This window comes from Cheilinus undulatus, linkage group 21 (assembly GCF_018320785.1).
Source record: "Cheilinus undulatus linkage group 21, ASM1832078v1, whole genome shotgun sequence".
NCBI classification, from domain to species: Eukaryota; Metazoa; Chordata; class Actinopteri; order Labriformes; family Labridae; genus Cheilinus; species Cheilinus undulatus.
This window is the reverse complement of record NC_054885.1, coordinates 27,807,624-27,833,953: the sequence shown is the minus strand read 5'-3', so window position 1 is coordinate 27,833,953 and position 26,330 is coordinate 27,807,624. Positions and strand designations below refer to the sequence as shown.

Sequence of the window (26,330 nt, the reverse complement as noted above, 5' to 3'; positions counted from 1 at the left end):
AGCTTGGCCCCCGGCCAAACTGAGCAATCAGGGGAGAAGGGTGGTGTCCCAGAACCTGATGGTAACTCGGACTGAGCTCCAGAGATCCTGTGTTCCAGAAGGACAACCATCACTGCAGTCCTCCACAGATCTGGGCTTTATGGCAGAGTGGCTAGATGGAAGCCTCTCCTCAGTGCAAAACTCATGAAAGCCTGCTTGGTTTTTTATTTAGAGTTTTTTGCAAACTCTAAGAGGTAGAATTAGTTTTTCACTTTGTCATTCTGGGTACTGAGTGTAGATTAATGAGAGAAAAAATGAATCTGACTGTAGTACCATCAGGCTGCAACATAACAGAATTGAAAAAAGTGAAGGGGGTCTGAAAATTTTCCGAATGCACTGTATATTCTAATATGCACTCAAAGCTGTTTTATTCTGGGTGCACTTAAGAAAATAACTTACCCCCCCTATATCAGGGGTCATCAACTACATTTGTACAGGGCTGGATTTTGAATGACAGACAATGAGGGGGACAGACTTTCAAATGAAGTAGTTGATAAATATTTTGGTCTTCTGATCTTATTAGGATTAATATTTTAATTTCTTTCAATTTTTAGGCATTAACAATGAGATGAGCTCCTACCACTTTTACTGCAGGGAAGTGACTGAGATATTTTAGTGCCATATTTCTGGGGTTGCCATGTTGTCCATGACTGGGTTTGAAACATGTGCAGGGAACAATGGTATTCTTTTAAATCTCAGGCATGGAAACCTGGACTCTCCAAGAGCCTGAAATGGAAAGTTGACCAAAAAAACCCTGAAGATTTAATAAGAACTTGAATGATGGGCATGTGTTTCTCGTGCATCATATTTACTAATGATTGCTAACAGGTGAATTTCTGTAAAAAATAGATTGCTTTTGGGGTTGATTTAATAGCCATAGGGATATAAAGACAAAAGATACACTAAAAACCATAAGATTTCTGAATTTCATAGTCTTTTGGGGGCTGGTTGGGAAGCGTTGGGGGGCTGATATGGTCCCTGGGATGCCAGTTGATGATCACTGCTCTACATACCTTTCACTTAGTATTTTCTGATATTACAAGTATTAACTTAGCACAAAAAGGAAGAAAATTTGTGTTTGGTAGATTATTTCTTTGTTGTAACAATGCTTCTTGGCAATAAATCTTATACCGCTGGAAAGCCTGTTTATTACCCTTTTAAATGCTGCCACATTTGCTAGGAATATGCATTTGTGGGATGAGCAGCAGAGCTAAATGTGTGGGTTGCGCCCATGAAAAAGTTGCAAATCCTCTCTGCCAATGCCAAACAGCTTATTTTGCTGTTGCTATTGACTTTTGTTTTGAGCTTCTGGTACCCCCTGGTGTGAGCATGGGCCCTGCTACAGTGGTCAGTAGGTGTCTGCTCCAAGAATCGGCATGACATGTCTGACTGATCTAGATAGAGCCCAATCCGGACAATCCGGAACAGACTGCACGCAGCCAATCTCCGGTCTCATAGTGCTGCCAGGAGGCCTGCCATGACTGCTCCTCACCGTCAGGCCCGTTTGCACTGGTGGTTATTCGTGAATAATATTCGTGCACTCTTGCCACCATGTCCTCGTGTACGAACGGACAGCAAATGCACCAAAGAGTCAAATACACCGCGCATGCGTATCAAGTAAATCTATCGGAAAGGCCGATTCCCTTGAGATGAATAATACTTTTTTAAATGACAAACGATCATAATGATATGGCGCAACATTAGACCATAAATGAATTTTTAAAACGGATTTTTTAGTAATCTTTTTCTTGTATTTGTTTCGTCTTTATGTCTACTTCGCTTCAAGCAAACCCGGAAGTTGTTGGGAGTGAACTCTCTTGGCAAGATAATGATGACGACGACCCACATCAGCAGCCTCAGCCTCTTCCAGAAGTTTCCTTACAGGGTTTTCAGCTCGACGGCAGCCCGCGTGTGAACGTGGTGTTTGATTTTGCGTGATTTGAGTCAAGTTATATTATTTTCCAACGTCTGCTAAAAATTAAAAGGTCATCAACCGTCGGTGACAAGTGACTGAAGCTTATCTTTGACAGTTAGCAAGCTAGCTTTATTCCGCAGCGGTGACAGCAGCTGCTGCTGCGGTAGAGGAACCCGGGAACCTGGTCCACATAGTGGGTAAGCTGGATGTGTGCTTAACCTGACTGGCACTGAAAAATTTTGAAGCGTCTGCATTTAAAATGTTTTTATGAAGTTGGAGAGGGACTGACCGGTCGTTGTAATGGGTAAAGATTACTATAAAGTGCTCGGAATAGCCAAAGGAGCCACCGAAGAAGAGATAAAGAAGGCGTACCGAAAACAGGCCCTGCGTTATCATCCTGACAAAAACAAGTCTCCTGGAGCAGAGGATAAATTCAAGGAGATTGCTGAAGCCTATGATGTCCTGAGTGATACCAAGAAGAGGGACATTTATGATCGTTTTGGAGAAGAAGGTAACTGAACTCTAAACTAAATCTTGCTTTGTTTGTAGTCTAATATGTGCAGCCAGTTCTTGTACGACTGAAGACTTTTCTGAAATCTTCTGCAAGCATGCTTATGCACTCAGTTGTTTGATGCATTGATGCAGCCCCAAATTGCTGCTTGTGGTATCTTTCATTAGTAGGACAATAAGGGGTGTGTGCACAATGGGTGGAGAACTTGCTGGAAACGGCGAGTTCTTGCCTGTCCTGTCAGGCCGTCGCTGAAATGTAAAATTTCTGCCTTGATCTGTTCAAAAATGCACAGATTTATGCATTGGTTTGAAATGTTGAAATGTGCATAAATATGATGCATGGGCAGAGATGAGAGATCTGTCATTCTGATCAGATCTGTGCGTGAAATTCACTTGCAGCATGGTAGTAGGTGTGGCAGAAATGTCTAATTTTCCCTAGACGTTTATATTCACACTAAAGAGCCCATTGAATTTTAACAGGAATACATAATTTCTTGAAAAAATTAAAAGACACTCTTCGATGAAACCAAAATAAACAATTCAATCATTTTATGCCTTGTTGAATTAATAATGATTATTTGAAAACTTTGCTGAAGAGTATGATGTATTTTGGTTCAATGAAAGCGTCTGTCATTCTGTTATTTACCTGTCAGAGCCCACTTGAAGCTCGAATTATGTAGAGGGCTCATATCTTTATTGTATAGAGAATTCAAATGAGCCTTTTCCTGTTTCCTATCTGCAGATATATTTTTTCCTGCTATACTTTATGATCCCAAACTGGGCAATAATGGTCAAATATATTTAAAGCTCTATTTCTTTCCCTCTTCTGTGTCTTTTTTAGGTTTGAAGGGTTCTCCTGGTGGTGGAGGCGGAGGACCAAGTGGTCCAAGCTACAACTACACCTTCCATGGCGACCCTCATGCAATGTTTGCCGAGTTCTTTGGTGGCCGCAGCCCTTTCGATCATTTCTTCTCACAAAACGGAGACGATGACATGGACATTAACGACCCATTTGCACCATTTGGCATGGGAAGAATGGGCGGCATGGGTGGCTTCCACAGGTCCTTTAAATCCCACCCAGGAGGCCCTCACGGAGCACGTGAGAGAAAGAAGGACCCGCCTGTAGTGCATGAGCTCAAGGTGAGCCTCGAGGAGGTCTTCTCAGGTTGCACGAAAAAGATGAAGATTTCCCGCAAGAGACTAAACCCGGACGGCTGCACCATGCGTAACGAAGACAAGATTTTAACGGTTGACATCAAGCGTGGCTGGAAGGAGGGAACGAAAATCACTTTTCCCAAGGAGGGTGATGAAACTCCAACCAACATTCCTGCAGATGTGGTATTTGTCGTAAAGGATAAACCCCACCCAGTGTTCAGAAGAGAGGGCTCAGATATTATTTACCCGGCAAAAATTTCACTCAGAGATGTAAGTAAATACAGAAAAGAAAATACAACTCACTGTCTCAACTTCACTGAGCAGTAGTGGTATCTGATTAACTTGTTTCCTATCCTCTCTTTGCACGCAGGCATTGTGTGGCTGCACAGTCAACGCCCCGACACTGGATGGCCGGACCATCACTGTGACCTCCAGAGACGTTGTTAAACCTGGAACCAAAAAGCGTATCGCTGGAGAAGGGCTCCCTCTGTCCAAGTGCCCTGAGCGGAGAGGAGACATGATTTTGGACTTCACAGTAAAATTTCCCGACAAACTGGGCCAAAACACACGAGAAGCACTCAAGCAGATCCTTCCACCCTGACTTGAAGTTCTGAAAGCTTGCTCTGAAGAAATATAACATCTTCAGTCATGCTATCCTGTGCATTCAAGCCTGTGCAGTTCAGGCTCAGGAGGGATTTGGTTCCAGCTGCCTGAACACCAAATCTGTTTTACTTTCCAGTATCTCGTCAGTTTAATAACTGTTTTACAGAAGAGCTGACATTATGTTGGTGTGTGGTTTCAGTTGAGTAACAGTAACACAATAGCAGACTGATTCAGGAAAAGTACATAGCAATTATATTGGATGTATATAGATAATCATACAAGACAACAAGTGATAGGTTTGGCACCAAGCAGGAGCTAATTCTTAGACAGCAGTGTTTTTTAAGTTTCTCAAATAGCAAAACTCAATCTAGCAACCGAGTTTAGTGAGTGCTTTAAGGTAGGATGCAGACATCTTATTATCAATACCTCAGGTGCAGTGGTGCAGACTTTGATGTAGCTTTAACTAGGCTACACAAAAGGACATGATGTTTGTTGTTTAACATTGGAGTTAACTATACTGGGGAGTTGAATTTGGTCTGATCCATGCTTTCAGGTTTATGATGTTGACTGATGTAGGTCACTGTGATTTAGCCTCTAAAATCACATATCTTCAAAAGATGCACAACCTGAAAGCAAGGGAGAAGATTTTGTATTGGAATCATTCCTGTATTTTTCTGTGTTTAATCAGTTTGAAGTAGTACTGACCAATCATATCAGAGCTGGCTTGGTTTGCAGGTAGGAAAGAAGTAATCAAAGGTCCTCAGAGATGAAAACACCGGCAAAAATGAAATCAGAATAAGATTCCCTTTTTCTGTCTATAAACACTTATTTGAGTCAATGAGGTGTAAGGATTTTCAACTGGTCAGTTTTAAAATCACAAAATAACATCTTGTTCACATATTAAGCAGAGTGCCAGGATGCAGCTGAAACAGGACACCACTGGTGTTTGCACCCCTAGGATCAACATTATATATCTATTCTTTTATATATATCTAACATTGCAGTAGTTACACGACTTGATAATTGAAGTTTAGTCAAAATGTACAGGCACAGAATTGGATAACTAAGGAGATCTAGCTAATTTCCCATTGTCGTTTTTTAGGTTAGAAAAATGGCCGATAACTGCTTTTACAAAGTTAAAGTGAGTCCGTATATAAGAGAGGTACCAAAGCATACTGAATGTTTTTATGTTTTAACCTCTTTTCTTTTTCTTACTGAAAAAAAATTTGTCCGATTGATAATTCTTTCATCCAGTCATTGACCCAATCTCTCCATGAATGCTGATGATAGTCTTGTTAAGAAAGTCCACTCTTAGGACTTTGACTAATGTCGTTTCCTTGAAGCTGCCGGTCTGATATTTAACAGGAACAAGCACCATAAAAGAAGCTGTGTGGATCCATCAAACTGAAGCTGCTGGCTCTAAAGATCTGGCTACACTTATCGATATTAATGCATTTTATTTGTCTCACTCACTCCAGCGATCAAAACTTTATCCACTCAGTCACCACTGGCTGCCCGTTAAAAGAGCCCACCAACCTCTGAAACAGTAAAGTAAATATGCACAAGACTAAAAACAATGCCTCAAGTTTTCACTGAAATATTACAAATGTGCATGCTGCAAGAAGGATTATAAACATTGTAAATGTAGGAACTAGCTCAGCTCTGTTAATGTGAGTTTAGGGATGAGAATTGTTTGAGGATGGAGAATAATTGTGTATAAGATGGCACGTCTAAAATGTTTACGTCTACTTTGTCTTCTTGAACTGGGATTATAGAGCCTAACACTTGTGAGAAATGTCTTCAAGAATTGTGCCAAATGGTTGTCATTTATTATATGTGTGCGTGTGTCCACAAGTATGTCAAAAGCATGTATTTTTGTTGTTTTTTTGTCATGTGTGACTGAAAAACTAAACAGAAATGTGCTCTTGTAGGATAAGCATAGTGTAATTTTTGTGTTCCTGTCTGTCTTCTTATTTATCTACAGCCAGTGAGTTCATTCTCTTTTAACTGACATGATTTCAACCTAGAGAATCAGTCTGGCTGTGATGTTAACAGAAGTTTTAGGCCCCAGTGTAAATTTTTTTTTAAGTTCAATATTTCATATCTTATACCTCGCAGCTTTTGGTCCAAGATGTACAGTACCTGTAAATATGTACTTTCATAGTTCAGTAAGATTTTCAACTATTACGACTGAAATGAAGTCATTCTTAGCACTGTGCATCTTTGACTGAAGTCATGATTGAAGTTTGTGAAGTAGCTGGTTAATTTTCCCACTTGATTTTTTTTTTTTTTTGTGTGTGTGTGCATTAAAGTCACTGTCATCTACATGGCAGTGTAACATTCATCCTGCTCCTGCTGGAGTTTTGAGTTAAACTTTACACAAAAACATGTGATTTACATGAATGTAGAGATGTGTAATCTCTTACGTGCAACTTTTTTGTTTCAAAAAGGATGTTTGCTCTGTTTTTTCTTGCCAACTGTTTTTCCTCATAGGGGAAAGAGGCGTTATCATGAATTTGTGTGGAAATTCTTCAAGTGGGGTTAAAAGAATTTATGATTTTTAACAACAAATCTTTTATGAAATGATCATGTGAGGAAGTTTTATAATGGATCTTTTCCTATGCTGTGTTGATTTGCATTTCAACATTAAAAAGACTGGCTATCTCAATCAATGTGTAAATGTCAGTTATTGACAGTTCTTCCCAAAAGTTAGGTACTGTAGATGGGCTGTGAGAGGTTTTACAATAATTCAAAAACATAAAAATAAATATTTTACATGTTAAATTATCATAAAATGATGCAAAATACAGCATGAAGTTTAAACTCATGTTACCTTTTTAATGATTTATTTTGTCTATTTACCCCAGTGTCATGGTTTAACTGGTGCTAGAGTAACTGCTGACACTAACAGCACTACTGTGCCAATCACTTCTTGAGTTCAATTTTTGTAGTGTTTTCAAAGACATTAGTGCTAATAGGAAACAGTTTGCTTTGCCACAAACTACATTTACAGAGATAAATATTGGAAAAGAAAGTTAGTGACTTCGCAAATGCCTGATAAAAACAAAATAAATGGCTGTGGGTCATACTTTGTGACCCATAAAACACTTTACCAGTAAAGTTAATATATCTGAAAACAAAGCATTCGCAGTGAAATTCCCCGGTAATGAAACAAAACATGACAAATAAAAGTATATGTTTTTATTTTATTTCATACAAAGTCTATCTTCACAAAGAAAATCGATCGAGATGAAATTAAATGTTGTGAATACGCGTTAAATTAACGCTCCACAGCGCAGCAGCAAATGCTCGAGTTTTATTTTGTAGACCGGAAGCACTCAATCTTACCGTATCTAGCTTGACTTTTTGTTGCTGCAATTACTCAGTGTGGCCGCTAGATGGCACGCCACTCCTGATTGTAACCAGAATGGTTGATCTACCGTTTAAGAAACAAGAATAACCAAATTTAAAAAAATAAATGAGTAGAGCCTAAAACAGTTTTTCTCTTCTCGGATACAATATTTCTACGAATTTGAAACGTGTAGATTTTTTTACGCAGTTTCTTTAGCGCTGGAAGACATTATTGGGATGATAAAAATTACAGACTGCTGTTCTGAGCGGTACTTTGTATTAATCCCAGTAATACAGTTGCGCATGTTTAACTTATTGGAAGAAACTTAAAGAATAAGATTTGATAAAAGGAATAAGAACAACCACATAGTTTACAGTATGAAAATTTGCGTGGAAGCAACGTAAACGACGGTTATTCATCTTCCGTCCTGTTCTAACAGCCGTTTGGTTTTCAGTCTGCCTGTCATTTTATATGGACATCCACAGTTTGACTGCCCCCTTGTGGCCAACGTGAGTAAAAGCGTCTGCCATCAAGTTAGATAAGCTATTATAGAAGTACTTCCGGTAAGTACCTTCAAAGTAAAACAACTCCAGTCGTAATATGGCTAGTGGTGTACCCACCTATTCAGGATAAACATTAATGGTACCCTGCATTTAATCAATTAATGAACCTACCTTGAAGTAAATTGTCAGGACATGTCCTATTCTTGATTCCTGAGCTTTTTGTCCCCCAGTGGACACGTTTTTATCGTTATATTGTCTTTAATACAATACGTTTTTTTGGCAAAGAACATCTATGGTAATTTAAAGTTACTTTAATAACATTAAATTAAAACTACAGACTAAATAAACACACTATTTCCCTCATTATTCTCTAACTGAAGCACTATATCAGACCGTACAGACAATGCTCCAGTACAAAATGATGGTGTACGACGGTACCTGAATGTGTCATTGTTACTCCCCTACTGGGCTCGCAGAAAGCTAAATCTACAGCCGCATACCGACACCCAGATTCAGACCAAACCACACAACCTGACCAGTCCAAGTAACTCTGTGAGGACTTGAAGTGAAGGTATATTGGACTTTCCCTTGAAGTGTGAAGTAATTTTTCTGACAACTCTCTGAGGCATCGCTTGTCGGCTAAGCTAGCAGGAAGAGCTAACGACAGTTGGCTAAAAACTCCTGCTCCGGTAAGAATGACTGGCCTGCCATGTTTACTCCTTTCTGTTCACGTTTAGCGACCCTGTTTAAGCTAGCTAACTAAAATCAGCTGCCCAAGCCACTTAAAAATGGTCGCACTGTCATGCGCTGAAAGGTTTGGTGGCTACATGCTAATAGAGTAGCAACCTGAGATTTGTCAGTGTTAAAGTGCTGCGACATTTGATAAATGTGTGAAATTCTGCCTCGTAGCTAGCAGCTGATATTAGCTCTGTCTGCTGAAATTACTGTCCAAGCAAAGGAATAAGTGAAGGGCTACATTTCTTTGATAATATCTGTATTTTTGCCACTGCCGATGAAAAGTGTATCTAAGGTGGTGTTAAAACAGAAATGTTCCTGCTTGGTTTGTCTCTGTCCTCCAGGTGAAAAGAGACCACTGAAGGCTGCTGGACTCGACAGTTCCAGCAATGTGAGCTGCTCTGATGTATGGACTTGGACATTGTTGCAGCCTCTGGTTGAGACAGCTTTCAAGCTGGTCTGGAGGACAGAACCACTGCATTGGAGTTAACATCAGACAGACCTGCAGCTGATCAGGTGCATGCTGGCCTGGAGTGCAGCATAAATCCTCAGAGAAGCCTCCTCTCCTCTCCTTCCCTCCCTCTGTTCACCATAAAGCATTACTATGCCTCTGGGTTTAGGAAGAAGGAAGAAGGCCTCTCCGTTGGTGGAGAACGAAGAAGCAGAGCCGATCCGTGCTGGTCTCAATGTGTCGGGTATGGATGGTCTAGATGGAGGTGTCGTTGGGTTGGGTGAAGGTGCCACCTCTGAAGGTCTGCCCCCTCCACCCAGCAGCATGCGACCTCGTCTCATCTTCCACACTCAGCTTGCTCACGGCAGCCCAACAGGCCGTATCGAGGGCTTCAGTAATGTTCGGGAGCTCTATGCCAAGATTGGAGAGGCCTTTGGGATACCACCATCTGAGGTGAGTCATTGTGCTAAATGTGATGAGAGTGAGCAGAGATGCAGGACTGCACAGAGGGGTAAAACATTGTGATAAAACTTATTTTCGTTTGTGCCTCTCACAGGTCATGTTTTGCACTTTGAACACTCACAAGGTGGACATGGATAAACTCTTGGGAGGTCAGATTGGGCTAGAGGACTTTATTTTTGCCCACATTAAAGGACAGCGAAAGGAAATCGAGGTGTACAAAGGAGAGGATGCATTAGGGCTGACGATCACCGATAATGGAGCTGGCTATGCTTTCATCAAGGTGAGGAGTCTTAAAATAGCTGACAGAATTGACGTCCATAATCAAGGTTCCAGGAAATGTCTGACCATGGGGGATAACTGCTGCGTGGGATAATAATAACCTTAACGATAAGAAGACAAGAATAAATAAAGTGTGCTGGGTTAATTATTTTGGTTATTTTTTACCTTCAGAGAATCCGAGAGGGCAGCATCATCCACCAGATCCAGGTCATCAACGTGGGCGATATGATCGAGTCGATCAACGGCCATCGTCTGATTGGATGTCGACACTACGAGGTGGCAAAGATGCTGAAGGAGCTGCCCAAAGGGAAGATGTTCACCATCAAGCTAACTGAGCCTCTCAAGGCCTTTGGTAGGTGTGGGTGCAAAAGAAAGCAGGAGTTATTGTAAAGTTGGGCTCACTTGTGAGATGTGCTAGAGGAGCTTTATATTGATATGTCTATCAGATGATTGTAAGCACCCCTTGGAAAAAAAAACAAAAAAAACAGACCCCTAGATGTGGATTTGCATTGTTTAGACTGCTGTGATAAGTCAATACAATTCAATACAATACAATACAATAACTTTAGGTCATTTTGGAGATATTGAAGTTTATTTTTGTTATTTTTCATGCATTAGATACAGACTAGCCTGATATACACACAGTTCCTGTGAGGAGTTTTAGAGCTGGTTAGGAAACGGAGGGAAATTACTATTAATATGTCCGTATGAGCAATAAAAGCCAAGACCGTGGATGAGGAGACTAGTTCTGTCATTCTTTGTGAGAATTATTTTGGGTTTTTTTCCTTTATATAAATAGATTCAGATAGGGCAATGGATAGAGTGGAAATCAGGAGAAAAGGTTTGGAATGACATGCTGAAGGGGAGCCACAGGCTGGATTTGGAATATGAGTTGCTCACTTGGAGGGCTACAGTCTGATCTAACCACTAGACGTATTGTTAATTTTAATGCTTTGCAGCCACTGCTGCTAGGTAGTCATAAGACAAAGTGAGTCACATTCTACAGAAGCTGCTGTTGTTTACATTTTCCATCTTATAATGCTACTTATAAGGGAGATTTTTCCATCTGAAATCACTATCAGCAGAGAGTTTTGTCCATATCACCAATTCAACTCTAAGCGAAGGTTCTTTATAGGAGCTTTAATGAAGCTGAAGCCCTTGTTACACATAAAGCACTGTGCAGCATGTTAAACATTTAATGTACCCTGTGGGCCGGTTTCCTCCTCAGAATGTGGAAAGGATTACTAGAGCTCCATAAAATGTCTGTGCTGACTCTGAGCTGATGGTCAGAGAGGTATTTTTGACTAAATAGTGTGACAGGATTAATCTTGCAAAGCAGATGGATTGGCCGGATTCCATGTGAAATATATCCTTTGCAGTGAATAAATGAAACGGTCATTGTAGAATCATAGGAATGAGTCTGTAGGGTTTTCCTGCATATAAAATTACAAGGCAGCCGCCTCCAGCAGATTTGGTGCCGCCTCCGGCTGTCGAAGCTCTGACGTCGTGAAGACTGTTATTTTCAGACAAGGATTGTGCTGTGGATGTCATTTTTAACTGCAATTGGCGGTATTACATCAATTAATGCTGTGCTGTTTGTTAGTGAGCTAAAGACCAGAAGCTAGAAGAGCCTCAGGCTTTAGGATCAATGTATGAAAACATGCTGAAAACCCGATACATGCACACTTTCACTGTCTCTATCTGCCACACGCGCTGACTTGGTAGCGTGTTACATGTATTCAAACAATATTTCTATGATATCCTTTTCTTAAATGCTAAAACCTCAGCGTGTAAGCGTGTGATTGCAAATTGTCAACCAGACATATCTCAGCAGGAAATAGAAATAATCAATATTGATAATTTACAGATATAAAACATGATCAAAACTCCCTTAAACCTGTTAGAGAGGGGAGAGGTGGTCAAATAAACACTGTGAAGCAACAGCCGAATGAAACGGTCATTGATTATAGTTTTTAGTTAGATGTTTCATATTTCTTCAGCTGCAGGAAACATCTCAGTTTCTATGATATTATTTATCAAAAAGTTACATGAAATAAAGAGAGGAAAACAGTGTGTTAACCCTTGTAGAAAGTCTTAACCCAGAAATTAAATCACACATTATTTAAACAGATTATTGAATACAGTAGATAATAGTAGATGGTTTAATGGAAAAGCAATTCCAGCATAAATAAGGGAATAAATGTCAAATTAAATAAAGGGCATGCCACACAATTTTTTTTGTGGATATTATCCTGACCAATATTTAAGATTTATCATCTTTTTAAAATTTATTTAAAGTTGTCAAACAGTCAATGTGTTATTGTGGACATGAAAAAAAAAGTAGGACAAAAATTGGTGTCATTGAAAGTCTTTATCAGGAGGTCAGATCAGGAAATGGTTTGGCCAGTTGAACGTTGTTTAAAGAGTGAAAAAAAATTCATGGATTTAGCCTCTTAATTTTGCTCTCAAAATGCACTAGATTGTCAGTATTGACTTTAAAATGTATGTTTTTTTCTCCTGGGGGAGAATGCCCCTCCACCCCTTTAAAAGTTCATTTTAGCCTGAAAAAAATACTTGTCTGATTTTTTTTATTTGCTTGCAAAGTTATTTGTTTCTAATCTCTGTAATAATCTCTGTGCAGATATGATAAGCCAGAGGTCTGGAGGGTCCAGATCAGCGTCTGGGGTTCAGCTGGGGACCGGCAGAGGAACTCTGCGGTTACGCTCTAAAGGACCCGCCACTGTGGAGGAACTGGTGCGTGTGATTTTTAGAGTACTAATAATGAGTCTTTGTATTGATTACAAAACATAAATAACTGAGTTTTTAATCTTTCAGCCGTCTGCATTTGAGGAAAAGGCCATAGAGAAGGTGGATGATCTACTGGAGAGCTACATGGGCATCAGAGACAGTGAGTTGGGTAAGTGTGTTGACTCTACAGGTGTCAGGAGGAGTTTGTGTCACTGACCTTGTTACACATGCACTCCTGAAAGTTTGGGTGTCTCAGAAGGCTGGACATGATCTAACAACAGACAAAGCAGGGCAGCAGACACTATGATGACAGTTTTTACCTTTATATCAATACCACCTGTGACTGGACATGCTAATGGTATTCATGACTGAGTGATAAAGAATATACCCGTAAAGAGAACGGGATAAAAGAGCTTCACTTCACTCATAACAAGTACATCAGTCACATCCTGTAAAATGCCATACTCTGCCCACTGGGCAGAATATTCCAGAACATTCACTGCTGCAATCTAACCTTAAATATGGACCTAGTAGGAGAAAAACTTGTGATAAATTTAAAGTAAAAAGAATTCCATTTGTATTCACACATGCTGTTCACCCTGAAAGTTTTGGAAAAATGTTAACATTAAAAGATATGCTCGATGTATAAAACCACTAGCCATGTTGTCTTGTGCTCACTTTATAACCTTCGAACTCTCTCTCTCTCCACAGCGGCGACCATGGTGGAGCTGGGAAAAGACAAGAAGAACCCTGACGAGTTTGCAGAGGCTCTAGATGAAACTCTGGGAGACTTCGCCTTCCCAGACGAGTTTGTTTTCGACGTCTGGGGCGCCATCGGCGATGCTAAGGTCGGGCGGGTTTAACCACAAACACTAACGGAGTAGACCAACCTGTGTGTGCGTGACACCCACAGCATTCAGCACTACTAGGAAACACAACACTACCGTCATGAGTTTGTTTTTTTTCCAGTGTATATCCCTACTATTTTAATTTAGAGTGCACTCTGTTGGGAGACTGTGCCACACAAAGAGGATGATGGCAGGGAACGGGAGAAGGAGCAACTGTGATGACTTCCCAAGTGCTTTTATTTGTCTTCCGGCTTTTCCAGAAACTACAAGCACGCTGATGAGCATTTCCCTACATGACCCTGCATGTCATTGTTGTAGTTTCTGGCAGTGGAACAAGAACAGCACAAGTTATAACACGGGAGAAATGAAAGACTACAGCTAACACAAAGTAGATCTTTGACACTTAGCAAAAAGAAAATGTGATGTTATCCCTCAGCATTTCTCTGTGTTGCACTGCGCCGTAGACCAACGCCAGGACTGAGCAGAGATTACACTGTATTTTATCTTGGTGAGCGACACGGTTATTTCAGAGCCTCCCTGAATGACGGTTTCATCCTGAACCACTCAGTGTTACTGTTATTGGTGAATTTTACAAGCATGTGCTGTTATATCTTTATCTTCTTCATGAACTCTGCTGGTTTTATGTTTTTATTTGGTCAAAGAGGAAACTGAAGTTGCTAAAAGGCTCATCGTAAAGTGTAGCTGGCTGACTAAAAGATCAGTGGCGTTGGATCACTGTTAACACACTCCATGCTGTAATGAAGTTAACTGCAACACATTTCTGTCTTACTTTCAGGAAATCAGTGTTAATGTACTTTTTTTTAAATTGAAGGTCATTGTGTGAGAACGAGAAGTGGATTGGTCTCCAAGTCTGTGGAGTGTCTTGACTTACTGGTATTTTTTTTATAGCTAGTGTTTTTATATAAAGTGATGTGACGTCTATTTTAAAACGATGCTTGTGGATCAGATGTTTTCATGCATTACAGAAGACAGTATTAAAGAACAGAAAGTCATGGGATGGACCAGTTTTGTGAAAAAAAGAAAGGGAGAGAAAAAAATGCCTTCATTTCTTCTCATTTCAAGCATTTTTAAAAGTTTTTGTTTGCATTCTTGTGAATGGTGCTGAAGATACCGTCAGTGGGAGCAGAGCGATACCAAACTACTTCAAAAGGTGACGTGTGTCGTTCATAGAGGAGAAAGAAGAGGCACCAACTACTCCATATAGACAAACGTGTCTTAAGAAAACCTTTTGGTGTTAACCTTTCAGTAATTCCATCTGTAATCTGTATGAAGCTATTTGTTGTTTTGTTTCATTCTTCAGAGCTGATGAATATCAATGAGTTATGTAATGAAACTGATGCTAGAGCACTGTAACACTGAGGAGAACACATTATTCTGATGGCTTTGTATTACACTGTTATCAATGTCCAATTATAATGCGATAACAACCACATGGCAGTTTTCCTTCTGTTTGGTCTGGGTTTGTGGAGAAACCAGAATTTTAAACTTTGATACCATTCTAGTAAAAAAAACAAAACAAAACAAAACCTTTTTGATACAAGTTTCAATGCAGAATAGAAGCCAGTGTTTTTATTTTCAATCACAAAAAATTGCAAACACCTACACTTGTGCAGTTTAGATAACACTCAGGAGTTTGATTAAAACTAGGAGTGCAGGATAGTGGATTTTTGCTGATATCTGACATGCTGGTATCAAAATCGATACTGTTAAATACGCTGTATGCATACAAGTATTATGTCACACCTGCTATACATTGAATTCAGGTGCTTCAATCACACCTATTACCACAGGTGTGTAAAATCAAGAGCCTAGCCATGCAGTCTCCACTTGCAAACATTTGTGATGCAAAATGTGTGGTTCTGAAGAGCTCAGTCACTTCAAGCAGTGCGCTGTGGTAGGATGACACCTTTGCAATATGACAGTTCATGAAATTTAGTCAGCTTTAAATGGTATTTGTGGAAAGTGGAAGCGTTTAAGAACAACAGCCACGAAGCAGGAGACCATGCTAAATCACAGAGCGGGGTCAACAACAGCTAAAGCGCAAGTTGCTGATTAAACATCTGAAGAGTTCCAAACTTCGACAAGCATTAATACAAGCACAAAAACTGCAGCGGGAGCTTCATGGAACGGGTTTGCATGGCTGAGCAGCTTCATTCAAGCCTCACATAACCGAGGCCAATGCCAAGTGTCATATGGAGTGGTGTAAAGTGTGTTTGGCAGATGCCAGGAGAATGTTACCTACCTGACTGCATTGATCCAACAGTGAAATTCAGTGGAGGAGGGATAATGGTATTGGGCTGTTTTTTTCAGGGTTTGGACTAGGCCCTTTATCTCCAGTGAAGGCCAATCTTCGTGCTTCAACATACCAAGACATTTTGGACAAGGCTATGTTTCCAACTGTGTGGCAACAATTTGAGGAAAGCCCTTTTCTGTTCTAACATGACTGTGCCTCTGTGCACAAAGCAAGGACTATAAAGACATGGTTTGATGAGCTCAGTGTGGAAGAGCTTGACTGGCCTACACAGAGCCCTGATCTCAACAATCAATAAATCAATAAAGTGGAACAGAGATTGCGATCTAGGATTTTGCGTCAAACATCAGCACTTGACCTATAAATGCTCTACAGGATGAATGGGCACAGATTCCCACAGAAACACTCCCAAAATCTTGGGGAAAGACTTCCAGGAAGAGTGAAGGCTGTTATATCCACCATATTAAAGTGCATGTATTTGAATACAATGTCATTACAGTCCTTGTCAGTGTAAAGGTCAGGCGGCCAAATACTTTTGTCCAGATAGTGTCAATGTGTTTCAGATCTAAAACTTAGGCAAAAGTTTTCATACCTGGTAATACTGATGATTAACATTTTAGGCTGGTATCAGCATTTTGCAGATATTTTTGAGCATTCCATGGAAAATTTTCCCCAAACCCGGAAGAAATCATTAAATGTTTTTTTTGTCCACAACCAAAATCTTAATTCAGGTCTGACTAATAATACTGGTTCTGCCATAGCAGAGTAAACCACACACAACATGTTATGGTGTTAATGTTCTCACTCCTGCGTCCTCCTGAAATATAAATGACATTTAAGTAGAAATCACTTTGAGTGTCAGCAGGGTTCATGTAACAAGATCACCTTTAGTGAACTTGATCCTGCTGGTGAAGTTCAGCCGGGTCAACTCCAGGTCTCAATCAGGGACCATTTGTCCAAGTTTAACACTGAATGTAAAGCTGTCTCCTTTTTTTTAATCAGACCTGCAAAAGCAATCTGCTTTCCACGAAAAGGGAAAACAGGCTCATGAGTCTGCTGGTGTGGGGGCAGATGAGGGGTGGTGGCATGGCCTTTATTTACAAGAAGTGAAGTAAACCTGTTCTTCGAGTCCTTGTTGATCTATAACCCTGGTTGTTCATACACCTAGATTACTCAGTGGACTCAGCGTAGCCAGAGACCACAGTCCGTCTTCCTTACAGTGGAACAAACAATCCTAGCTTTAACAGAATCCCCCTTCTAACAGGAACCTGCCATGGCGCTGCGTCCACGAGCTTCCTCTCAGCCCGGAAAACTTTCCTTCTTCCAGAGTCCCAAGGTGGCTTCAGCCCTTCGACCACGGGCTGTTTCCTCTCGTTCCGGCTCCATGCTGGAAGAGGAGCTGTCGTGTCCTGTCTGTTGTGAGATTTTCAAGGACCCTGTGGTGCTCAAGTGCAGCCACAGCTTCTGCCGAGACTGTCTGCAGCAGTTCTGGAACAAGAAGAAGGCCAGGCGTGAGTGTCCCATCTGCAGGAGGAAGTGCTCCCTGACTGAGCCCACAGTCAGCCTGGCCCTGAAGAACGTGGCCGACACCTTCCTGAGAGAACAGGAGCGCAGGATGGGTGCAGGAGGGACAGGGAGTGGAGAACAACCAGAGATGATGGAGGAGACGTGCATCACACATGGGGAAGTTATCAAGCTTTTCTGTCTGGATGACTTTGAAGTTCTCTGCTGTGTTTGTCACACCTCTAAAAAACACCAGGGACACCGAGTTTGTCCTTTAGAAGAGGGAGCTCAAGACCTTAAGGTGATGTCCTTTTTACCCACTTATCTTTTGAAGTCATAATGATGCAATAAAGGGTAATGTCATCCATTTTTTTAATTTCACAGTACCATAGTGAAACTCAGAATAGTAATTATGTCTGAGTATCCTTCTCAGTAGCCATGCTAAAATTTGACATAACATATTTGACCTCCACCCTTCAGGCAGAGATGAAGAAGGAGCTGATCCCTCTGAAGAAACACCTGCGCTGCCTCTATGAAGCCAAGCAGGAGTGTGATGACACAACTGTGCACATCAAGGTATCAACAAACACCGAGATCCATGAAACAATAGAAGGCCAGCGTGACCTCTGACTGACTGCTGACTGACTGACTGACTGAAGTTGATCCTACTGTTAGTGTGTAAACATGTCAGCTAAAGTGTTAGAAGAGACACCAAGAAAATCCAAAGGCCTCAATGTGATATGATATTAAACCACTGGATAAGATCTAACAAGATATTAAAGGTCACATATTTTAACCTTTTAAGATAAGTTAATACTGGTCTTACAGGTCCCCAAAACATGCCTGTGAAGATTGTTTCTGAAATATAAACTCCAGTATTGGATTTTTGCAGCCCTCTATTTCAGCCCTGCTCAGAACAAGCTGTTTCTGTGTCTGTGGCTTTAAGTGTTAAAGTGGTAGTGAACACTTGACATTTAAAGTATCGGACTGAACTATGATAAAACACATCAATGCTGGTGCTATTTCTGACATTTGCACTAAACTGATAAAAATCTGAATTTTATGGCTTTTAATTAGTTCAAACAGACATTTTGGTTTCTAGGCTTATGTGACGTAGAAACCCACAAACTTTAAATAAAAGGTAGAACTTTACCACCTCTAACCAACTTTACCATTCAGAGACCACTCCCATCCTCTCCTGCACCTGCACTGCCTTGGCTCCAACTTTAGGAATGCCGGTGCTGGAGCCAACGGCCCGAACAGGTAGTGCTCAAGACCACCATGGTCAACCACCCCTTTACAGCGTGCTGCAGGGCACTCTGGAGGGGAAAAATCCTCCGCCTCAAAAGACTGCTCTGAGGCAGCAGTGCCGCACTGTCACTCCCACCTCATCTGGAAATCCCTGTCCTTTTCTCCTCCCTCCTCTCTGTACCAAATGGCCCGTTTTTGTGCTTTTTTCAAAAGTCTAAAGCAGGCGGAGTTAGCTCTGAGCTGGGGGTTTGCTTACACTTTAATGAGCTGTCTGATTCCACCCCTTTCAGGGAATGGATGTAAGGATCAGGAGAGGAGGGCAGAACTTTCTTCCAAGTGGGGAGGGCCAACTGAGCATGGGGGCGGTGCTAACTCCCCATATGACATCATCAGAGGAAATTCTGAGAACGGCTTGTTTCAGCGCACATGGACAGGCCAGGGGCACATATTTTTGTTAGATAAGCCTGAAAATGTGTATTTTGCTTAATATTTGAACTTAAAAATATATGAATAGATATTATGATACATTAGGATACTGTCAGATGCAATACAAAACAACAGCATATGATAAGAAATTAAAAGATATGAATTTATACATTTCCTTACTATTTGATACAGTAGAAAACTTTACATTAGAAAACGATATCATTCAATACAACCAAAAAGTTCACATGTAAACAGTGGAGCATAAAACAAATGACAACCACAAACAACATATAATTCAAATGACTTTATTCCACATGTTCTGATGTCAATACATGTTAAATAAGTGAAAAAGATCAAATCTATTGCACAACTCCCACAGTCTCATGAAACACTTCACAGCACATTGGTTTGGGTCACGTGTAAGCAATCCCACCTGAAACAGACACAGATTCAGTCACTAACTGTCCATTCACTGTATTTCCATGTGTGCCAGAATCAGACACAAGCCACAGAAAAACAGATCAAAGAGGAGTTCGAGCAGCTGCGGGAGTTTCTGCAGCAGGAGGAGGCGGCTCGACTCATCGCGCTGCAACAGGAAGACGAAGAGAAGAAAGACCTGGTGAAAAGGAAGTCAGACAGCATCACCAGCGGTATCCTCACCTTCTCTCATGCCATCATCGCCATAGAGAATGAGATTGCCTCTAGTGATGGCCACTTCCTTAAGGTAAAAGACGCATTATTCAGCATATTGTCAATGCACTGAATTCACCTGGTCATGCAAACAATTCATAATATTGTCTATTTAATTACAGAATTATGCCAACACGAAGAAAAGGTAACAGTTTTTACATCTTCTCTTTATGTTAGATATAGCTCACCAGATGATAAGTAGTGTTCGATTTTTTTGTCTGTTTTTCCCAGAGCCCAGATCCAGCAGAAAGATCCAGAAAAGGTGTCAGGTGCTCTTATAGATGTGGCAAAGCATGTGAGCTCCCTTAAATACCATGTGTGGGAGAAGATGGTGGATCTTGTTCACTATAGTAAGTCACTTGTCTATAAAATTATCTGGAAATTTTTGTTCTTGAAGAAAACTTTGCCACTTTAATTTCAAGAAATCACAAGCATTTTTTCTCTCTTTCAGCACCCATCACCCTGGACCCCAACACTGCCTACTCCTGGTTATCCCTCTCCACAAACCTTACCAGCGTGACAAACAGCGGCTCTCTGAAGAAGCTCCCAGACAATCCTGAACGTTTTGGCCACTTTGTGTTTGTGCTGGGCTCAGAAGGCTTCACTTCAGGACGCCACGCCTGGGAGGTTGAGGTGGGCGACAAGGCAGACTGGATGCTTGGTGTTGTCAAGGAGTCAATCGACAGGAAAGGCCGCATCTCCGGCTGTCCCGAGGGTGGCTTTTGGATGATATCACACTATGAGGGTGAATACTCAGCCATGACGAGGCCCAGCACCACTCTGCATCTGACGGATGAGCTGACCCGAGTCAGGGTGCAGCTGGACTATGACTCTGGAGAGGTGACTTTCTCCAACCCTGTCAGCATGACACCCATCTACACCTTCAATGACTTCTTCACTGAGAAGATGTTCCCTTTCTTCTGCCCTGGTGCCAACATTAATGGGAATAACCCCAAACCTCTTAAGATCTGCACAGTCAAGGTGGCGGTGTGGAACAGCGCCACATGGTGATCTTAACCCACCTTACAAAAGACATAATGCAAAATTCATTAAATTGTTCCCATTTTCAATCACATAATTTACTTGTCAGTGTTAGTCCTATTAATGAAAAAATGAGTAGAATAAAGGCAAAGTAACTTCTGAGGTTCTTTATTTCACTTGGGTTCATGTAGTGATTCACTGCTTGAGGACTGTATAATTTTGAGCTACCAGGGGACAGTATCGCCTTTGTAATCCAGGAAGGCTCCATTCTGCTTCTCAGTCAGTGAAGCCAGCACACGAAGCATTCCCTCCACACTCTCTGTGACATCAATCTCCCCCTGGTGGTTGGAAAAACACTCAGTCAACATGAAGGCATCACAGGATTTCTCTAACTCTTCAGGGAGGAAAAAGACAATTTAATGTTTCTACCGCTGTATTCATACCACATGTGTCTAAATCAGTATTTATTTTCTGAGATGTGAAACCTTCAGGGACTTCTTCCCTCAAATGAAACATCTTTTCTGTAATTCCTGCCTGACTGGGACGAGCTTTTTATGTAATTAACTACTGGATTTTAGAAAATGCAAACTAGAGCAACCTTTAATATCATTAAACACATTTTTTTTTTTTCAAATTTACAGTCCTCTTAATGAAATACAGTGCTGTGCAAAACTTTTAGGCATGTTATGGCCAAAAGTTGCGGCTGAAGTAATAGTGAGTAAGCCTGCCTAAGGGCACCATCAAGTGGGAAGGAGGATTGATACAACCCAGGTCGTGCTCTTGATGTCTTTTCATATTACCAGGGGCATGGAAAAATAATCTGTTGAAAAAAATAAAGTCCACACCTTTACAGCTCAGTAAGGGGTGGAGGTGGTGAGTAAGTATTGCCCAGGGTACCATACAGGCAGGTAGTAGAGTTGGCATGAGCCCCTGGGTGCAGACCATGTGGTGTATTACCAGGGGTGCAAAAGCCCAGACAATAGAGATGCTGTCGAGCTTGACCTTGTCATGTGTTGACGTGTGTTGAGCTTGACTCTGGCCAAAATCTCCCACTCCAGCTCCGGGTTGTGGCCCCGTGATGAATCCTTAGTGCCCTTCATGCCTTAAAGTTATGCACATGACTGTAGCACCTAGCAAAATACATAAGCTAAATACCAGAATCTTGCTATTAAAATGAACTATATTTCATAAAAATGTTCTGTTACAATGAGAAGAGTGTACAGCTTTTCATTCATGGATTAAATCTATGCAGCTATAACTTCTTCTGTTCTTTAATTACTGTTTTCAGAATCTTCTTAGATACTACCTTTGCAGTCTGTTATATGTGAAACCATACAATGTAAGGTTTTATAGTGAACTTAAAAAGTGATTAAGTGTTTCATTGTTTCACTAATTTCCCTTGACCAAAGCTTTCCAAACCAAGGTTATTAGAGTTAACTATAACTAACTAAAAAACTAAAACTAAAATGTAAAAATCATTTTACATGAAAGAAAATAAAACCAAGTCTAAACTTTATTGTATGCACTCACTGGCCACTTTATTAGGTACACCATGCTAGTTCTGTTGGAAACATTCCTCAGAGATTGTTCCATATTGACATGGTAACAGCACGTAGTTGCTGCAGATTTGTCAGCTGCACATCAATGATGTGAATCTCCTGTTCCACCACATCCCAGAGGTGCTAAATTGGATCGACATCTGGTGACTGCGTAGGTCACTGGAGAACAGTGAACTCAATGTCATGTTCAAGAAACCAGTTTGAGATGAGTTGAGCTAAATGACATGGTGCATTATCCTGCTGGAAGTAGCCATCAGAAGATGGGTGCACTGTGGTCATAAAGGGACAGACATGGTCAAGAGCAATACTTAGGTAGACTGTGTCCTCAATTGGTGCTAAGTGTGCCAAATATCCCCCTCACCATTACACCACCACCAGCCTGAACTGTTGGTACAAGGCAGACTGGATCCATGCTTTTATGTTGTTCATGCCCAATTCTGACCGTACCATCTGAAAGCAAGACTCATCAGACCAGGCAAAATTTTCCAGTCTTTTAGTGTTCAATTTTGGTGAACCTGTGCAAATCATGGACTGAATTTCCTGTTCTTAGCTGACAGGAGTGGCACCTGGTGTGGTCTACTGCTGCTGTAGCCCATCAGCATCACTTTCAAAGTCACTTAAGTCCGCTTTCTTGCCCATTCTGATGCTCGGTTTGAACTTTAGCAAGTCGTCTTGACCACATCTACATGCCTAAATGCATTGAGTTGCTGCCATGTGATTGGTCGATTAACTATTTGTGCCAACAAAGAATTGTGCAGGTGTACCTAATAAAGTGGCCAGTGAGTGTATTTTGGTATTGAGTTGTTTTAAAATGCCATTGTTGAGTAAACCAAATGAAAATCAAAGGTTAGCCTATTTTATGATAACATTTTTTAATTGTATGAGGTTTACTTCTTCTAGCCCTTTAGGGGTTGATGACAAGTAATACATATTACTGAAGAAACTAAAAACCAATCTAAAACAAAGCATTTTGGAAATAAAAACTAAACTAACGAATAAGGATGAAAATTAAAGTAGAGCAAAAACTTAAAATGCAATAAAAACAAAAACTCATGAAAAATCCAAGCTATCATAACCTTGGTTCAAACTTTTTTCACTGAGGGCCACATACTGAAAACTAGAAAAGCACTCGCAGAGCGCAGACCTCCGCCATTAGCCCTATCTCCCAATAGTGATGAATCCTATAAAAAATTTGTGGATCCAGACGGTGATCCGGATCACTCCCAAAATCTAATCAGTTCTTCCTTATGCCATTTCTGATAATTTCTGAAAATTTCATCAAAATCCTTCCATACGTTTTGGAGTTATGTTGCTAACAAACAAACTAACAAACCCTCCTGATCACATAGCCTCCTTGGCGGAGGTAAATATAGAAATAACAGGGCTACTTTGATATACCTCGATACACCTTTAGCATGTTAAAGTCAGGAAAGCTGATCCAATGTATTTTAAGACATGGTAAGTAATGCTTAAAAAACAAAAACCCTTCATCATTTAGAGATGGCTGACAAGACAAGTAGCCAGTCATTATTGAGGAGGGTTTTGGGCTGGCCTGTAAGATTTAAGGGGGGCCCTGGTTGGCTCTGGCCACCATTGGATCCACCCATGGTGAGGATGAGAATGAAACTCCAAACAGCTGATAGAAGTGGTGCTGATGCTCATCTCCACATTCACACCCAAAATAAGAGAAAAATCCTGAAGCAGCCAGACTTTACAGGGCTGTTGGTGCTTAAAGATGATTAGCATATGATTTATAAACTAGACTTGAGACAGCGCGGACTGAGTTGTGTTGCCTTTTGTTACTGTAATCCTTTTGTCTTTGTTCATCAGTGTGTTATGAATCGAGAGATTATTTTGATTATGAGTATGTCTTACATTTATGATTTTGTCTTAGTTTAGTCATGAAAAAGCATGTCAACAAATACTTCTTGTGTTTAGAGAAGTAACACAGCAGCACTAGCTAACGTGAAAAACGAAGAAGTACAATGCTGTCAAACATTTTATTTTTGGGAGTTGCTGAAGGCCAATTAAAAATGAACCAAGGGCTGTAGTTTGGACACTCCAAGCAGATTGTAATGGCTGACTGAAAAAGGAAAAACTGCTGACTTACATCCTCTCCCCCCATGTCAGTGCGCACCCAACCAGGGTGCAACAAAGAAAACAGGATCCCATCCTCCTTCAGCTCCTCTGCAGCACACAGACTCAGCATGTTCAGACCAGCCTGAGAAGAGGATCGTAGACAAAAAGTATCAAAGCTCAAACAGTTACATTTTTAAAAAATGTAGCAGGTCAAAGTGAGAGGAGGTTGTCACTCACCTTGCTGACACGATATGAGATGGCAGTAAAGACGGCATACGTCAGTGGTACCATTTCCATTGATCCCAGACAAGAGCTGATGCTTACAGCAGCTGCTTTTTTGCAGGACATCCCTGGTATTTTACTGGCCTTCGCTGCATCCTTCAGGAGAGGCAAAAACTCCTGCAGATGCAAACCAGCAAGAAAGTCACAAGCAGACAAACACAAAAATGTTAATCTATTCAGTACTTCAAATTTATTTCAGTCATGAAGAAGGATTTACTTTAAGGATGTTCATAGGGCCAATGACATTGGTGTTGAAGACATTTTGCATGTCCTCTTGAGTACTATCTTGCAGGGTGAATTTGGTCAGGATCCCTGCGTTGTTAATGAGCAGGTTGAGACCCTCCTTCCCAACCACAGAGAGCACCTGCTGAACGCTCTCTTTTATGCTGCAAAGGTCACTGACGTCTGATGAAGAGAGAGAGAGACAGCGAGGCATCAGTGCAGGTCAACAGATAGTCAAAAAGATATCAACAACACTGGCCTATTCATGGAGTCAAAGCCAGGCTATGCTTGGACATGAGAACAAGATCAGAGCTTGTACCCATACGAATCATGTGGATGATGTTGGGATGCTTCGCTGCCAGCTTTCGCAAGGCCTATAGATACACAGAGAGGACAAACTGGTTATTCAGAAATGCAAATACAAGATTTTAGCATGACCTACCAATCAGCAGGCTCTGTGGTTTGCATGATCGCCACCCCCCATAGTTTAGTTTAGTTCTCACCTCAGCTTTGGGTCCATCTGGGTCTCTGCAACAGGCGAACAGCTTTCCCACTGGTGTGGGACCGTCCAGCATTTGTTTCACCATTTCCAGGCCCAGGCCCCTGTTGGCTCCTGTGATAAGAACGCTCACTGCTTTGGCTGCCATTTCCTTCGTCTCAGTCTGCACACAACTCTGCTTGAGCTCTTATATTGGGCCTTTGTTAGATGTAGGATAAGCAGACAGGCCACACCCCCCATCATCTGTTTTCACATAGCTCTGTAGAGTTCATTTAGAGAGTCTTTTTTTAATGCACTGTCTTTTTGCTGGCCTCACCCATGATGTTTACCACAGGAAATACAGCTTGTGCCGCATAAATTGAGCAAGTCATCATGACAAGTATGCATCATGCATGAAGTGTTGAGATACGCACTGAGGAGATGTGATGTTTCAAAAGGATTAAGAGAAATACAGTTAATGCTGCTTGTCAGCAACAACGAAAGGCAGCATCAAAACACTTCCTGTCCAGTGACCAGAGCTTTACATGAAAATATACTTTGCATTTTCTCACAAAGCTCAAGAATAGCATGTGCACGACTTCTGGAGTCATTTGACTGCATAAACTGATATATTCAGAATTGTTCAGGTACTTGGAACATCTTATGAACATTGCAGTAGATCAAGTTAGGCCAGTGGAGGGTGAGTCGTCTACAGTGTTGATACAATGAAGTAAAAATAGCTCAGGAATGTGGGCTTGGTTATCCAAACAAAAGGCATACTGTGTTGGACAGTTAAGTGATTCATTAGGGGGTAAAATGTGACTACTTCATCATGTCATATTAGCTAACAAATGGCAAAATGCAAATAAATATTTGGAGGGTCTACAGAGATTGACAACAAACAATGAAGCAATAACAAAATATAATGATTGACTTTAATATATACATATTTTTATCTGTTATAATGGCACTAAAGCTACAGCAGTG

The 26,330-nt window shown here is 40.9% G+C and overlaps 4 protein-coding genes across 5 annotated transcripts; 3 read left to right on the top strand and 1 right to left on the bottom strand.

The window, feature by feature from the left end:
• The first annotated feature begins 1,880 nt into the window (after positions 1-1,880).
• Positions 1,881-6,876, top strand: dnajb1a (DnaJ heat shock protein family (Hsp40) member B1a). The gene is made up of 3 exons (XM_041778386.1): positions 1,881-2,465; positions 3,306-3,889; positions 3,990-6,876. The coding sequence occupies exons 1-3, from the start codon at positions 2,255-2,257 to the stop codon at positions 4,218-4,220; spliced, it is 1,026 nt and encodes a 341-aa protein (XP_041634320.1). The 5' UTR covers positions 1,881-2,254; the 3' UTR covers positions 4,221-6,876.
• A 1,644-nt stretch (positions 6,877-8,520) lies between these two features.
• gipc1 (GIPC PDZ domain containing family, member 1) lies at positions 8,521-15,053 on the top strand. Of its 2 annotated transcripts, none has more exons than XM_041778428.1 (7): positions 8,521-8,766; positions 9,157-9,716; positions 9,820-10,005; positions 10,176-10,356; positions 12,646-12,758; positions 12,840-12,921; positions 13,464-15,053. In XM_041778428.1, the coding sequence occupies exons 2-7, from the start codon at positions 9,417-9,419 to the stop codon at positions 13,613-13,615; spliced, it is 1,014 nt and encodes a 337-aa protein (XP_041634362.1). In that variant the 5' UTR covers positions 8,521-8,766; positions 9,157-9,416; the 3' UTR covers positions 13,616-15,053. The 2 variants fall into 2 exon arrangements, with proteins under 2 accessions (XP_041634362.1, XP_041634363.1); XM_041778429.1 differs by having other exon boundaries at positions 8,530-8,648.
• A 2,092-nt stretch (positions 15,054-17,145) lies between these two features.
• trim35-12 (tripartite motif containing 35-12) lies at positions 17,146-20,756 on the top strand. Its single transcript, XM_041778054.1, has 6 exons — positions 17,146-17,676; positions 17,856-17,951; positions 19,546-19,776; positions 19,865-19,887; positions 19,974-20,092; positions 20,194-20,756. The coding sequence occupies exons 1-6, from the start codon at positions 17,146-17,148 to the stop codon at positions 20,751-20,753; spliced, it is 1,560 nt and encodes a 519-aa protein (XP_041633988.1). The 3' UTR covers positions 20,754-20,756.
• Positions 20,757-20,823: 67 nt separating this feature from the next.
• LOC121503585 (C-factor-like) lies at positions 20,824-25,521 on the bottom strand. Its single transcript, XM_041778055.1, has 6 exons — positions 25,369-25,521; positions 25,185-25,239; positions 24,861-25,048; positions 24,599-24,760; positions 24,393-24,503; positions 20,824-21,061 (listed from the first exon to the last, which is right to left on the bottom strand). Exons 1-6 carry the CDS (start codon positions 25,510-25,512, stop codon positions 20,948-20,950), a joined length of 774 nt encoding a protein of 257 aa, XP_041633989.1. The 5' UTR covers positions 25,513-25,521; the 3' UTR covers positions 20,824-20,947.
• Between the last annotated feature and the right edge of the window lie 809 nt (positions 25,522-26,330).

Excerpts from the sequence above, each read along its gene's own strand:
- dnajb1a (XM_041778386.1), top strand. The coding sequence starts at position 2,255 with ATGGGTAAAGATTACTATAAAGTGCTCGGAATAGCCAAAGGAGCCACC. Across the intron at positions 2,466-3,305 it reads TGATCGTTTTGGAGAAGAAG|GTTTGAAGGGTTCTCCTGGT; the intron begins GTAACTGAACTC and ends TGTCTTTTTTAG. Across the intron at positions 3,890-3,989 it reads CAAAAATTTCACTCAGAGAT|GCATTGTGTGGCTGCACAGT; the intron begins GTAAGTAAATAC and ends CTTTGCACGCAG.
- gipc1 (XM_041778428.1), top strand. The coding sequence starts at position 9,417 with ATGCCTCTGGGTTTAGGAAGAAGGAAGAAGGCCTCTCCGTTGGTGGAG. Across the intron at positions 10,006-10,175 it reads CTGGCTATGCTTTCATCAAG|AGAATCCGAGAGGGCAGCAT; the intron begins GTGAGGAGTCTT and ends TTTTACCTTCAG. Across the intron at positions 10,357-12,645 it reads TGAGCCTCTCAAGGCCTTTG|ATATGATAAGCCAGAGGTCT; the intron begins GTAGGTGTGGGT and ends ATCTCTGTGCAG.
- trim35-12 (XM_041778054.1), top strand. The coding sequence starts at position 17,146 with ATGGCGCTGCGTCCACGAGCTTCCTCTCAGCCCGGAAAACTTTCCTTC. Across the intron at positions 17,952-19,545 it reads ACACAACTGTGCACATCAAG|AATCAGACACAAGCCACAGA; the intron begins GTATCAACAAAC and ends CATGTGTGCCAG. Across the intron at positions 19,777-19,864 it reads GTGATGGCCACTTCCTTAAG|AATTATGCCAACACGAAGAA; the intron begins GTAAAAGACGCA and ends ATTTAATTACAG.
- LOC121503585 (XM_041778055.1), bottom strand. The coding sequence starts at position 25,512 with ATGGCAGCCAAAGCAGTGAGCGTTCTTATCACAGGAGCCAACAGGGGC. Across the intron at positions 25,049-25,184 it reads CATCCACATGATTCGTATGG|ACGTCAGTGACCTTTGCAGC; the intron begins GTACAAGCTCTG and ends TCTCTTCATCAG. Across the intron at positions 21,062-24,392 it reads CTGACATGGGGGGAGAGGAT|GGGGAGATTGATGTCACAGA; the intron begins GTAAGTCAGCAG and ends TCCAACCACCAG.